Source organism: Tiliqua scincoides, chromosome 13 (genome assembly GCF_035046505.1).
Source record: "Tiliqua scincoides isolate rTilSci1 chromosome 13, rTilSci1.hap2, whole genome shotgun sequence".
Taxonomy (NCBI): Eukaryota; Metazoa; Chordata; class Lepidosauria; order Squamata; family Scincidae; genus Tiliqua; species Tiliqua scincoides.
The window spans coordinates 1782972-1795563 of record NC_089833.1 but is presented as its reverse complement, the minus strand read 5'-3'; the positions used below and the strand labels follow the sequence as shown (position 1 = coordinate 1795563).

Sequence of the window (12592 nt, the reverse complement as noted above, 5' to 3'; positions counted from 1 at the left end):
GTGAGCCTGGGGCCCTACAGCTCTTGAGGTCTGCCCTGGACTTGCCGTTCCTCCCCCCACCTGAAGTCTGAAATCCCAACTGAGCCTGCGCTCTTCCCCCCCACCCCGTGCCTGCTTTGAGAGTCCCCTCCCCAACTGTCTCCTTCTCCCTCCCTGCAGAGCCACAATGAGCTCGCTATCCTCTCCAATGAACACGGCTCCTACAGGTACACGGAGTTCCTGACTGGTTTGGGCAAACTCATTGAACTCAAAGACTGCCAGCCGGACAAGATCTACCTGGGGGGCCTGGACGTGTGTGGGGAGGATGGGCAGTTTACCTACTGCTGGCATGACGACATCATGCAAGGTACCCTTGATGTGAGGATGGGGAAGGTTCCTATTTCTACCATGTGGGGCCTCTATCCGGTGCTTGTAGCTCTGACAAACCCCTCATTCTTTTAACAATTGCGACAGTGGGTGAGATCTTTTCCTCCCTCTCTGAGGAAAGGATTTACCCTATTCAGGACAGATGCCGCCATCAACGCAGGCCTGTCTTTTATGCCCAAATTGAATTCTGTGCTGTATTACATGCGAGGATTGAGTTTTGCCCTTTTTCTGTCCTCACTGGAAAAAAGGAAACAAAGGTATACAGTATTTGTGAGAGATTTGTTTCAGGACGCCCCTGTGAATACCAAAATCCATGGGTCCTTGATTCCCAGAAGGGGGCAGGGTCCTGCTGCCACAATTATTTACTGTAGTGCTATGCCAGGCCCACTGGGGGTCCTGCAACCTGTGACCCACAACACTTCTGGTCCGGAAGAGTGTTACAGTTGCTTCCTGGAGGTCTTTATGAGGCTCGGGGAGGCATCTGTGGATGGTGAAATCCATAGAGGTTGAGCCTGTGGTTAAGGAGGGCCCCCTGTATCCCCTTGACTCTTGCTTGGCTTTTCCAGCCATTTTCCACATTGCCACTTTGATGCCCACCAAAGACCTGGACAAATACCGCTGCGACAAGAAACGGCATTTGGGCAACGACTTTGTCTCCATCATTTACAATGATTCAGGGGAAGACTTCAGACTGGGAACCATCAAGGTAAGTAAAGGTTGTGGGGCAAACCTGGTCTGGAGATTAGCTCCAACGTGGTTCTGTGGCAGACTTCCTGCCAGGTCAGGTTGCCTGGAGGCTATGAGATTCAGGCTACAATCCTAACCACACTTTCCTGGGAGTAAGTTGCATTGCACTCAATAGGACTTACTTCTGAGTAGACCTGCACAGGATTGTGCCCTCAGTGCTATAACTCTTGGCTCTGTGTTGGGTACAGTTCTGTCTACCTCCTGGAGCCCTTTCTTTTCCTGTTCATGTGTGGCTAGAAGGAATTTGCTTCCTTTGCAGAGCTGACAGAGTCCAAGAGAGCTTCGTGGGTAGGCCTGTGCTCGGCCTTGGGGCACGCTAAGTAGTTAGAAGATGTCTCTGATGGTGCTTTTAAGTGCTGCAGAGCCCCAGGTGGAGGTTTCTTTGGAGTGCCAAACCTTGCGTGCTCCTGCCCTGGCCAAACCAGGTCCAAGAACAAAAGGGGTGATTTCTTCAGTTGTAGGGACCAGCTGCTATATTGGGTAGTGGCGTAGTGACCATGTCTGCTGCCTGGGGCGGTGACTCTGGCATCACTATCACCACCACCGCCTGAGCATGTAGAGGTGTAAGCAATTGGTGCTGATGGGATGACATCACTGCCAGTTACTTCTGCGCTACAAGCCATTGACTTGACTGCTTTCTTGCTCCAAAAAGCGAAGCTGTGAGAAAGTGGGCAAGTCAAGCACAGCGAGGAAGGTGAGTCTGCGCTCAGCTCAGCTGATATTGCACCCACTGCCGCCTCCTCAAACACTTAGAAGCAGCAGGGGGAGGGGTGCGATCCACCATCTTGGCTGGTCTCATGGTAGCACCCCCTTACATCTTGGGGTGCTCCCCCTTGTTGGGAAACTTGGGGAATCTGGGGTGCCCCCCTTTGTCCTCCACTAGCTATGCCACTGGTGTTAGGGAACCCTCCTTAGCCTGCCTCCAGTGTTCTCCTCCCCCTCCAGGGCCAGTTCAACTTTGTGCATGTCGTCATCAAGCCACTGGAGTACAACTGCAACCTGCTCACCCTGCAGTGTCGGAAAGGTAGGAGGCAACCTCGGTCTCTTCCCTCCAAATTTCAGAGCATGGGAATTGATTTGGCACTCTGGGCTCTCTTGGGAGGAGGGGGTGGTGGAGAGGGAGAGAAACACAAAGAAATCCTCGCTCTGTTTTGCCTTTTCTTGTGGACTGACACTGAACTTGCAGCCTTTTCTCTCCCTCACGTGCAGACATGGAAGGCCTGGTTGACACGAGTGTCGTGAAGATTGTCTCGGACAGAAACCTATCCTTCGTTGCCCGCCAGATGGCTCTGCATGCCAACGTGAGTGCTGCTTAGGGGGCGGGTTCCCATTCCACTGCTGTGGGCCTCGGCTTCCCCACAACAGCAGTAAATGGACACGGAGCCCCCTTGGAGCCGCATTTCAGCTGGCTTCCGAACTTGGAGCCTGCAGGGGTCCCTTTGCATGTTGCGCAAGGCTAATGAGGATCTGTTTCTGGCCGCTTGGAGGAAGCTGCTGCCCGACCTGCCTTCTTGGCAAATGCGCTTGCAGATGTGGCTGTCTGCAAACCTGCATGATGCCAGACGCAATGGGCTGCAGGGATCCTGTGGTCAGCTGGCAGACCACTGAGATACAGAAAGCTGGACTAGGGGGGCCTTTGGCCTTATCCAGCAGGGCAAACCTACACTTGCATTGGTGTGGTGCAGCCTCTGCACAGAACAGCCAAGATAATGTGTTTTTTTTTTTAATTTAAGAAATGTATAGCCCACCTTTCCTTTCCCAAAGGCGGTTTACAAGTTTCACCAAAAACAATGAGGCTTGCAATAGAAATGATAAATACAATGATAGAAAAACAATGAGTTAAAAACGATCAATTTGGGGGGGGGGTTGGTAAAAGAAAAGGGGAGGTGGAATAGCAAGCATTGTACCCGGCACAGGAGGCAGCCCCTCCCCCCAGCACATCAAAATGCACATCACTTAAATGCCTGATGAATTAAAAATGTTTTGAACCCTTGCCAGAAAGCGGAGAGGGTTAGTTCTTAACACCTGTGAGTTTCATAGCTGGCAGGCCTCACCCTTGCACTGCCGTTTCCCTTGAGCCAGAGGTGGCACTTGCAGGAGAGCCCCTCAGACGGACCAAAGAGGGTGGGCTGGAACACGTGGGAGAAGGTAGTTCCTCAGCTGCCCCAGACCCTGAAGGGCTTTAAAGGTCAAAACCTTGAACTGCACCCGGAAGCAAATGGGCAGCCAGCACAGTTGGCAACGCAGTGGCCCAAGGAATCGAACTGCCTGGCTCCAGTAAGCCCCCCAGGCCATCACATGGTGTTCACTGGCCTCTGTTGTTTGACCGGTGGGTCATAGTGGCAGGCCCCATTGACCCCTTCTTGCTTCCTCCCACTCCTCAGATGGCTTCCCAGGTCCACCACAGCCGCTCCAACCCCACTGACACCTACCCGTCCAAGTGGATTGCCCGACTGCGTCACATCAAGAGGCTCAGGCACAGGGTACAGTTGTCTTGTCTTCTCCCTTCCCTCCCTCTCCTGTGCACTGCTTCCACCTTTGATGTTTAGAAGGGCAAGGGGGCTTGGGTAGGGGGAGAAGCCCTGGTGTCGCTCTCCCTTCATGTGGGTTGTGGGTGCTTGTGTACTTCACATGGCAGCAGTGGCGGTTTTCAAAGCGCTTAGTGGGGCGGCTCTGCCTCACCTCCCTCCCCCTACTGCACTCCCCCGGTCATATGAGACACCACCACCTGCCTCAGCCCAATATGCTGACAGCCCTGGTCTTCCTTCCAAGGCTGTTTGCAAAATGTGACTGAGGTGTTGTGTACTGCAAGTGCTATACATATACAACAGGGGTGTGTATTTTTTTCCCCTTACAGATCAGAGAAGAAACTCAGTACCAAGCCTCCAGCTTCCCAACCATGCACCCTCCTGCCCCTGCCAGAGCTTCTGCCCACGCATCCCAAGATCCGGCGCCCACCTACGAAACGGGCCAGAGGAAGCGCCTGATCTCGTCTGTGGACGACTTCACCGAGTTTGTGTAGGGGGTGAAGCTGCCAACATCGTGCCCCGGTCCAGCTTGCATGGGCCAGAGGTCTTGCCCCAAATCGGTGAACACTGGGGTTAGAGACTGTTGTCTTAGTGACCCCCAGACTGACCCCCTTTTGATTTTGGGGCACAGGCCCGACAGCAGTGGAAGCTGCTGCTCAGTTAAACCTGGCTTCTCTAGAGATGAAGGGTGCCGTGCGTTGAGCTCTTCCATTGCTGGCTGCTTTTTTCAAACCCAAGTGAATGGAAACAAACGCCAGGTGATTTGCTTTGTGCTGAAGTGGGGGAGGAAAATGTGGGGCAGCTGCCTGAGCAGAGCATCACCATCCTGTGAAGTGACTCTAGTGTTTCAGGCTGCCCTTGTGGACGTTCTCAAAATACGTTAATGGGGAGGGAAGAGTTGGGGTTTGGCTGGCAACTGTGAGTGCACATTTCTGCATCTTGCTCCCCTTTGGGGGGGGGGTAAAACTGTTTGGTGACTGTAAGTCCCCCCTCCATCAGTGGCCTGGGAGGCAGGCCTTGCTGCCAGTCATAGATCTTGTGCAGACACAAGTGTTCTGACCACAGATTTCAAGCTGGTTCATTGGGGGTCAGTCATACTAGAATTTTGCTCAAGTCCATTCCCAGTAGAATTGCCAGCTAAGCTTCTGCTGGTTATGTGGGGAGGGGGGGGAGGGGGGTTGAGAGGTTGCTGAACTGCCCCTGTGCAGTTGACACAGCCTGTGAGACAAAGCTGTCGGGAGAAAGAGCTTTTCTTTGCAGCCTGGATGTCTCCTGATTTTTCAATACACTTGCCTAAATGTGGTGTTCCTGTGATGTTGTGCTGAAGTTGTGCTGCTCCCTCAAGGTGACTCGTGCTGCGGATTCATGGGTGGGTGGTCAAACTGCACAGGGGGATCACCTTGGAAGCCCACCATTCAGCAAGTGGTTTTCCATACAGCCCCTCCAACTGCATGAATGGTAGCGTGTGTGTGTTTGTGTGTGTGTGTGTGTGTGTCTGGAATCATGTGGGTCCCAGCAGATGCTAAACAGCGGACCAGCTCCACCGTGCACTGCTGGTGTACAACTTCCATTTCAGCAGAGAGCTTAGGATGTGTGACATCCATGGAGGGAAGACGCCACCTGTGTTTCATTTTTGCTTGCATGAGACTGTAAGTGGTCCAGCTCTGGTCCATCTAGCTCGGTACTGACTGGCAGAGATCCCAGAGGTTTTCAAGCAGAGATGCTGTCAGAGCGTGCGCTGAGCCCTTCATGCAAAGCAGGGGCTCTTTCACCCAGTGATGTCCCCCCCCCCCCATTTCACAGTGAACCTTTTTTTAAGAAAAATGCCCTGTGCTTTCAGATTATGATGAACAGGCGTCACAGGAGCGAAAGCTGCCTGCCCTCTTCTTGGGAGAGGGGAAAAAGGGGGTGCCACTTCAGCAAGGTAAAATGTCCTTTCCAAGTTTGTCTTGTGTGGTGACTGTCCTGGAATACTTACCCCTACAAATGCTTTATCCCCTACAGTTGCTGAAAGCAGAGCTGAGGACTTGGCACCATATGGTCCCCTTCTGCAGTGTCCCTCTTGGACAGTGTTCTTCAACCTTGGGGTTTGAGACCCTAATGGGTTCCCAAAGCCTCAGCTCTGGGTTCACAGCAACTTACAGGAATGAAAAAGGTTGAAGACTGCTAGACCAGAGCACCATCAGGTAAAGGGAGAGGCAGCTGATGATTCCTTCAGGGGCCTGGACATCGTGTCCCAGTCCTGCTCAGGTTCTTAGCAAGAGGGCTAAGAGCTCTTAGCTTTCCCTCGTGCCAGACTTCATGGCAACTTTTTCTGTTCTCTCTGATAAGAATATTTGGTTTCAGTGAACAGTGCTGGGAGGGTGAACGAGGGTGTGGGGTGGGTGGACAGGGTCCTGGGAGGGGAGGGGGGCAGGAGCAATAGTGGGGTCATGGAACAAGAAAGGCTGAAGACCACTAGGATTCACCACCACAAGTGTGTGCAACATTTTATGTAAAATCCTCTTCTACTCAGAACTGACTGCACCAAGCAGGACATGAGTGATAGTCAAGGACCTTGCTGGTGTGTGGAATTCCATAAGGCCAGAGCCTTTTTTTTTTTTTTTTTTAACAGTGAGGCAAGATAGGATGGAAGTTAGAGGACTCCTGGCAGATGAGAAAGCCGTTTGCCCTCTTGATCTAATAACCCCCTTAGGGCTTCAAAGGGAGGGGAAGACAGCAGGTGGTAAAAGCCTCTTCATGGCTCTTTAGAAATGACTGCCATTGCAGTGAACCCCAGAGAAATCCCACCCCCGTGCCCAATTATGCTGCCTGGCCAAGCTGTACATAACTGATAGAAACACATCAGTCACCTACTCGACACTGCTGGGAGCATCTGTGACTGGTCAGAGCCGGGACTCCCAAGGGTGTAAAACTGGAGTACACTCATTTAAAAATTAGTCACCAAATCTTTCCCATTATTAAATAAAACACACATACACACACGGGTTTGTTGAGCCGTCCATTATCTGCTTTTAATTTGACTTTGTCATTTTTTTTTTTTAGGAAACAGTCCTACCCTTACAAAAGAGTATTTTGTATGCATGTTAAAAGTCAAGCATGTTGGTGTTTGTTTTGCTGCTGTTAGCAGGAAACTTCAAAAGCCCCCACCCTTAAGAAGCACAGCTGAGGATTTCCTTTTGGGGGGAAGTGTTAACTGGATGGTATTAAGCAGCAAGACACTGTTGGCATCTGTGTGGGGGTTTCAGGCAACAATAAATAAGAAAGCAGGGGGCTAGAGGTGAAGACCAAAATATACATTCAAGAGTTTGGCTGCAGGGGGAGAGACACGTGCTCTGCATTGGTGCAGGTCTTGCTGTGTGGCCAAGCGTCCGCTTCCTCCCCATTTGCTGGGAGGCTCAGGTGTGCTTCAGAATGTTTCCTGTTTCCCAACAGGAGAATTGCCCTCCTTGGCAAAGACACCACTTAGCTTGCTCCTTGTTTCCCTGATTTTGACCGTGTACATTTTTTTAGCCCTAAGAGACCTTTTTAATTTAGCAAACTACCACAGTCCCAAACTTCTTTGTCTGGTTCAAGCCATCCCTCTCTCGCGCCCCTTCAGTCACTCACCACATGCATACATCTCAGGCTCTATCTTCCCCAGCAGTCAAAGAATCGTATTATTTCTTCCCACTGTGCCAGCTGAGGCCTGCTCTTGTCACAGTCTACACCCGTTCTACAAACCGCATTTCCCTACCAGCAAGATAGGAAGGAGGGTGGCAGGGTGAAACATTTGCCCTGTGCCCTTCACCTCCTCCCACCTATGCCCTGCATTAAACATCAGAAAGCCAGGAGTCTTAGCGCACCTACAAATTGCCTCCCAGCAAATGAAACTGCATCCCCTTTCAAGCCGCTCACCTATTCCTTATCTAGTGGCACCCACTCCTGTTTCCATCAGACAAACAGAAAATACTCTCTTCAGAGCTGCTGATGAAACAGCTTGGAATATTATTTTAAAAATTTTACTTCAAAAATAGCACCCTTATAAATAATGAGACTGATATATAAAAAAGGTAACCACTCTTCCCCCCATTTGGGGGTGATTGTTGCAGGTATGCAAAAGTGTAGCATTTTTTTGAAAAATGTCTTTCTAGAAAAAAACAACTATTTTGCAGCAGTTGATATTCTGAACCAGCTTGCATGGAAACCCAGTCAGAGGTGGGCCCCTTTCAGACAGAGCAAAGTACTAGAGGTTATTATTATCAGGGCCTAGTGCACTGCAGGGGGTTCCTGCCCCCTGCGCTGGACATGGAAAGCACAAAAATCCCACCCTTTGGCACCAACCCCATGCATACGGCACCCCACCCCATATACCACAAAGGTTTGAGCAAGAAGGCTTTTAACATCCCTTAGTATTTTTTTAAATAACTCCTATCTACACCTACTGAGCACAGTACCAATGCTATAAAAATATAGCAAAACATACAAAAATATACATTTTTTCTCCTTGTGTAAAAATCCCATATAAATTACTTACGATATACATAACGTTAAACTGGCCTGTGGAATATGAGGACAGAAGGAATTGTGCCCTCCACAATTGGGAGGGCAGAGAGAAGGGATGCTGGGGGTGGGAGTCCCCCCCAAAGGTAAAGGGGGGGGTCAAGGGTCCAGAGAATACAGACCAGCTGTGGCTCTCTGGAGAAGGATCTTGGTGTGTTCAAATACGAGGGGAAGAAAAGAGCTTATTTGGAAATGTGTGACCTGCGTTTTGTTCCTGGGATACTCCAAAAGCACATCTGAACTGAGCTGCCATTTTGCAGTAATGTGCTGGAGCCCAGAGTAATATCATCTGTGTGGCACCTGCCACAGCACCAGGCTATGTTAAATCCCACAGTGCTTTGCAGCAGGGGCTGGGCAACATTGGGGTCTCTGCTTCCATTTGTGGCACCCCCCTTGCTCTTGCTACTGTGATCCTAAGGGAGCAGGGGTCCAGTGCAGCCTTGGCCTCTGGGTTTGGCACTCCAGAATGATCAGGCATGACTTGGCCTCAGAAACCGGGCTTGGCACACACATGGCTTTGGCCTCTGCTCTGGAGACTTTGGCGCTTGTGTGTGTTGCTTGTCCAAGCTCGATGACCGTATATGTGTTTGTCAGCAAAAAGTGCGTCTGCGAGGATGTTCCTTGCTCCTGCTCTGACACCTTGTGTCACCTGCCTGACAGACCCCCAAAAGTGCCAACCAGGAGAGAGCACTTGCACTCAGAGCCCTGGGACGGGAGGGGGCAGCAAAGCAGTGTGTCTGAGGTCATATTCCAGGGGCCTGTTTAACAAACAAAAAAATACTGCTTCCATGATATATTAGCCTGCTCTGATTTTTTAAAGTTGCATGTGTCATCATTAGCTATAGAAAGCATTGATTAAAGTGCTGGGCAGTAAATAAAAATAGTAGAACAAAGACAGACAGCCGTGCGCACTCACATCCTTGGCAAATACATAAAATAATATAGACCCACTCAGCATTCCTCAAACTATAAAACATTAGTGACCAACACAACACACTTAAACCCACTCGGTTCGATGGCAGGAAGAAGCTGATGGAAGGGCGAATCCCGTGAAACCAGCTCACAGGGTGGCCTGTTCTCCAAGCAGCGACGCTTCCCCACCTTTGCAAGATCAAAATGTTCGACAAAAAGTTCCAGAGTTCTGGGGCCCATCCAGATGGGAGCCTTGCCACGTTCAGGACTGTCTTGAACTAACTTCTGCCTTTAAAGCAAACAGCCCAGGCCAGTGGTGGTTCTGGACATCTTTTAAATATACCCAAGTTGCAAATTTGAGGAGGAAAGCAAAATGGGCATCTCTGATCCCTGCCGAGGGAGGGGCTCACCTGCATGAACGAGTTGCCAGCACGGGCCCTGAGCTGCTCTTCCTCCAAAGTGCATCGTCATCTCTGTAAAACCGGCCAAGTTCAAGAGGGAGACCTGCCTCAACACCAGGGACCCGCAGAATCTCCTCTTCCTATCTGGTTCAGCCTGCTGAACACTGGAGCCCCCTTGGAGGTGCTTCATCCTCACTTGTGCCGTCAGCAGTTTTGCAAGATCGCAACTTGCAAAAAGTGAACGGGTTGCATTTTTTCTAGTTCAGGTTCTGCTTCCTCAAGTTCTCTCTCCAAGAGCCTGCCAGGCCTTTTCACTGCTGTCCTGGGTAAGATTCCCCGTCCTCTTGCCCCCAAGTAGCTCGCACAGAAGTCACTTTCCCAGGCCCTGCTAGCTCTCCAAGGAAGTCCTAATACTGAAAAGGTGGCCCTGCCACGGGCAATCACAACGCACCACTAATAAGAGAAGCCGTGTGCTGCTGCTTCCAAGCCAACAGTCTTCAGGTCACGGCCGCACCCTTGCTGATGTCTCCATCGGCCCCAAGCGGTGCTTCCTGGCCTTACCAGCCTGGCCCAAGGGAGGAGGTGACGCTTTGGGCACCAGGGTTCCAGAGGCTGCCAAAGCCTCACCCACTAGTGCAAGTTGGACCCGCCAGTGACCGCCAGCTCCTTTGCCTAAGCCTGCAACACAGCTGTTATTTGCCACTGGGATGAACCCGGTTGTTGGCCCTTAGAGACTTCTTCCTGGTGGCCGGCATGAGTGAGGGGTGGACCTTGGGAGGAGAGAGCAGAGAGGTTTGGCTGGCGCGGACTATCCTGTTGGGGACGGAACTGCTCAGTGGCCGCAAGGGTGGGCTGCTGTCAGGGATCACACGTGCTGATGGCAATGCAGGATCCGTGTGTGTCAAACAGTACCGGCTTGCTGGTCGCTCAGGCCTCTGACTGGACCTCTTCCTGGCCCACCAGCTCTGTGCCCCCTCCAGCTGGCACTCAATGTGGTAAACGTCTTCAGCGGCCTTGTTCACACGGTCAAACTGGACAAGAAGCATCTCGAGGACGGTGAGGAGGTGCCGGATGTCCGTGTCCACTTCAGAACTGTCCCGGGTACTTGGCGCCAAGCTGAGTCCATCCAGCTGCCCAGAGGAGGTGGAGGCACGGGAGCTGTCAGAGGTGGCGCTGGGGGTGGAGCCTTCCAGCAACTGGGAGTCCTGGCTGGAGGAGCGGGAGGGGAGGGGCTCCATCCCTTCAAAGCGCACCTTGTGGCGGAACTGCACAGGAAAAGGTCCGTTAGCCATTTTCAACCTTTTTCAGCTCATGGCACACTGTCAAGGCACTAAAATTGTCAAGGCACACTCCCAGTTTTTTACTTACATTAAATTACTATATTACAATTAATTTTTAATTAATATAATTCATACAATAAAATCATTACATGTCAAAGGGCACAAGCCCAACCAGGTCTACTCAGAAGTAAGTCCTATTTTGTTCAATGGGGCTTACTCTTAGGAAAGTGTGGTTAGGATTTGGGGGGGGTGTGCCTGTGGAACTTACTTCTGAGTAGACATGCCTAGGATTGGGCTTTGGGTTGCACTTCTTGTTCTCAAATACAGGAGCAGGCCATTGGCACTTCTCTCTCCTCCTCCCGCCCCCTCCCACAGGGAGGTTCTCCCCTCATCTCATAACTGCAGTTCGCACCTCTCCTACTGTCCCTCCCCTCACTGGTCCTCCCCTTGCAAAGGTCCAGAATCACTTGCCTCCCATTCCCCCCCCATTGCCTGCTCCTGTATTTCAGAAAAAAGTGTGACTAGTAGACACTTTGCCCAATCCTAGGCATGTCTACTCAGAAGTTAGTCCCATATAGTCAATGGGGCTTACTCCCAGGAAAGTGGGGCTAGGAGAGGAACTTGAGAGCCCAGCCCAGCTCAGGCGTGTCTACTCAGAAGCACATCCCATTATAGTCAGTGGGGCTTACTCCCCAGGAAAGTGTGGGTAGGATTGCGGCCCAGCGCCCTTCCTCTGAAAGGCAAAGGCAAGGCAGGGAGGGTTGCTTTGGGGAGCTGCAGGTGACTTAGAAGGACCCTCAGCCAGCCCATTCTTAGGCTGGTGGCCTCAACAGACTCGCTGGTTTCCTACCTGCTTGCCTGCCCAGCTCCCTCCTTCTCACCAGCCCAGAGCTCCTCCAGGCTTTTCTGCTGCCCAATCAGCATGCAGGGCAGACAAGGGACTTGATACACAATCTTAGGCATGTGTACTCAGAAGTAAGCCCCATAATAGTCAATGGGGCTTACTTCCAGGTAAAGGAGGATCGGGTTGCAGCCTTCCTCTTGCTCACAGCAGGAGATGCAAAGCAGCCAGGGCTGCTCCTTTTTTGCTGCTGCCACCTGAGGGTCAAAGCAGCAGCTTCTCCCACACAAGGCTGCTGCCTACGTCCTCTGGCCCCGCGGCACACCTGAGGGGTGTGCCGTGGCACAGTGGTTGAAAACCGCTGGTTCAGCAGCTGGAGCTTTAGGAAGCGAAAGCAGGTGCATGCTAGCGGAAAACACAAAGCTGGTGCATATGCACGGAGGCCTCCCACTTGCTACTGCCTGCCTTTGCTCACCATCTGCTACAGGAGGGAGGGAGAAGCAACCGGGCAGGGAGGGCAGCACTGTGGCACTGCTGGGGGTTGGGTGGCCCTGGAGAACTCCCTTGCCAGGTTTAACACCACCGGAAGTGCAATAGTGAACCTTCCAAGCCCAGGGTGTCCAAAGGGCCAGCTTCGTTGCACATATGTCTGCCTGGACAGGAGAACTCTCCCTGAAGCCCTTCTCTAAACCCCCATCAGAGATGGTAGGTGGAGCCTGGAGAGAGAAGCTTTGGGGGTCCAAACTGTGGATGAAGACCCCCCCCAGTAGCTTTCCTAGCACAGAGCTCACTTCCTGTTGGTGCCAAGTGGACAGCTTTCATTGCCTGTGCTGGTCAACTAAATTTTGTCACTAGCTCTTGCTTTTAACTCATTTCTGCCCTGCCCAGCCCCACAAGGGCACACATTTGATTCCTGTTGCGTATATGCAAAATTGGGCAGAAATGGCTTAAGCCTCTTGTGATTTTAACTATTGC

The 12592-nt window shown here is 51.7% G+C and overlaps 2 protein-coding genes across 15 annotated transcripts in view; one reads left to right on the top strand and one right to left on the bottom strand.

Moving 5' to 3' along the window:
• The window catches only part of TSC2 (TSC complex subunit 2), a 59332-nt gene extending 54234 nt beyond the window's left edge, over positions 1-5098 (top strand). For 11 of the 12 annotated variants that reach the window (XM_066640394.1, XM_066640392.1, XM_066640391.1 and 8 more), the window contains 6 exons: positions 160-346; positions 933-1072; positions 2059-2137; positions 2323-2414; positions 3498-3596; positions 3971-5098. In XM_066640394.1, coding sequence (XP_066496491.1) covers positions 160-346; positions 933-1072; positions 2059-2137; positions 2323-2414; positions 3498-3596; positions 3971-4135 — 762 coding nt within the window. In that variant the 3' untranslated portion in view covers positions 4136-5098. The remainder of the gene's footprint in view (positions 1-159; positions 347-932; positions 1073-2058; positions 2138-2322; positions 2415-3497; positions 3597-3970) is intronic. The other variant, XM_066640395.1, reaches the window with a different exon arrangement.
• A 3122-nt stretch (positions 5099-8220) lies between these two features.
• Positions 8221-12592, bottom strand: part of PKD1 (polycystin 1, transient receptor potential channel interacting) — a 91350-nt gene continuing 86978 nt past the window's right edge. For all 3 annotated transcript variants that reach the window (XM_066640787.1, XM_066640788.1, XM_066640790.1), the window contains one exon: positions 8221-10761. In XM_066640787.1, the coding sequence (XP_066496884.1) occupies positions 10189-10761 (573 nt within the window). In that variant the 3' untranslated portion in view covers positions 8221-10188. The remainder of the gene's footprint in view (positions 10762-12592) is intronic.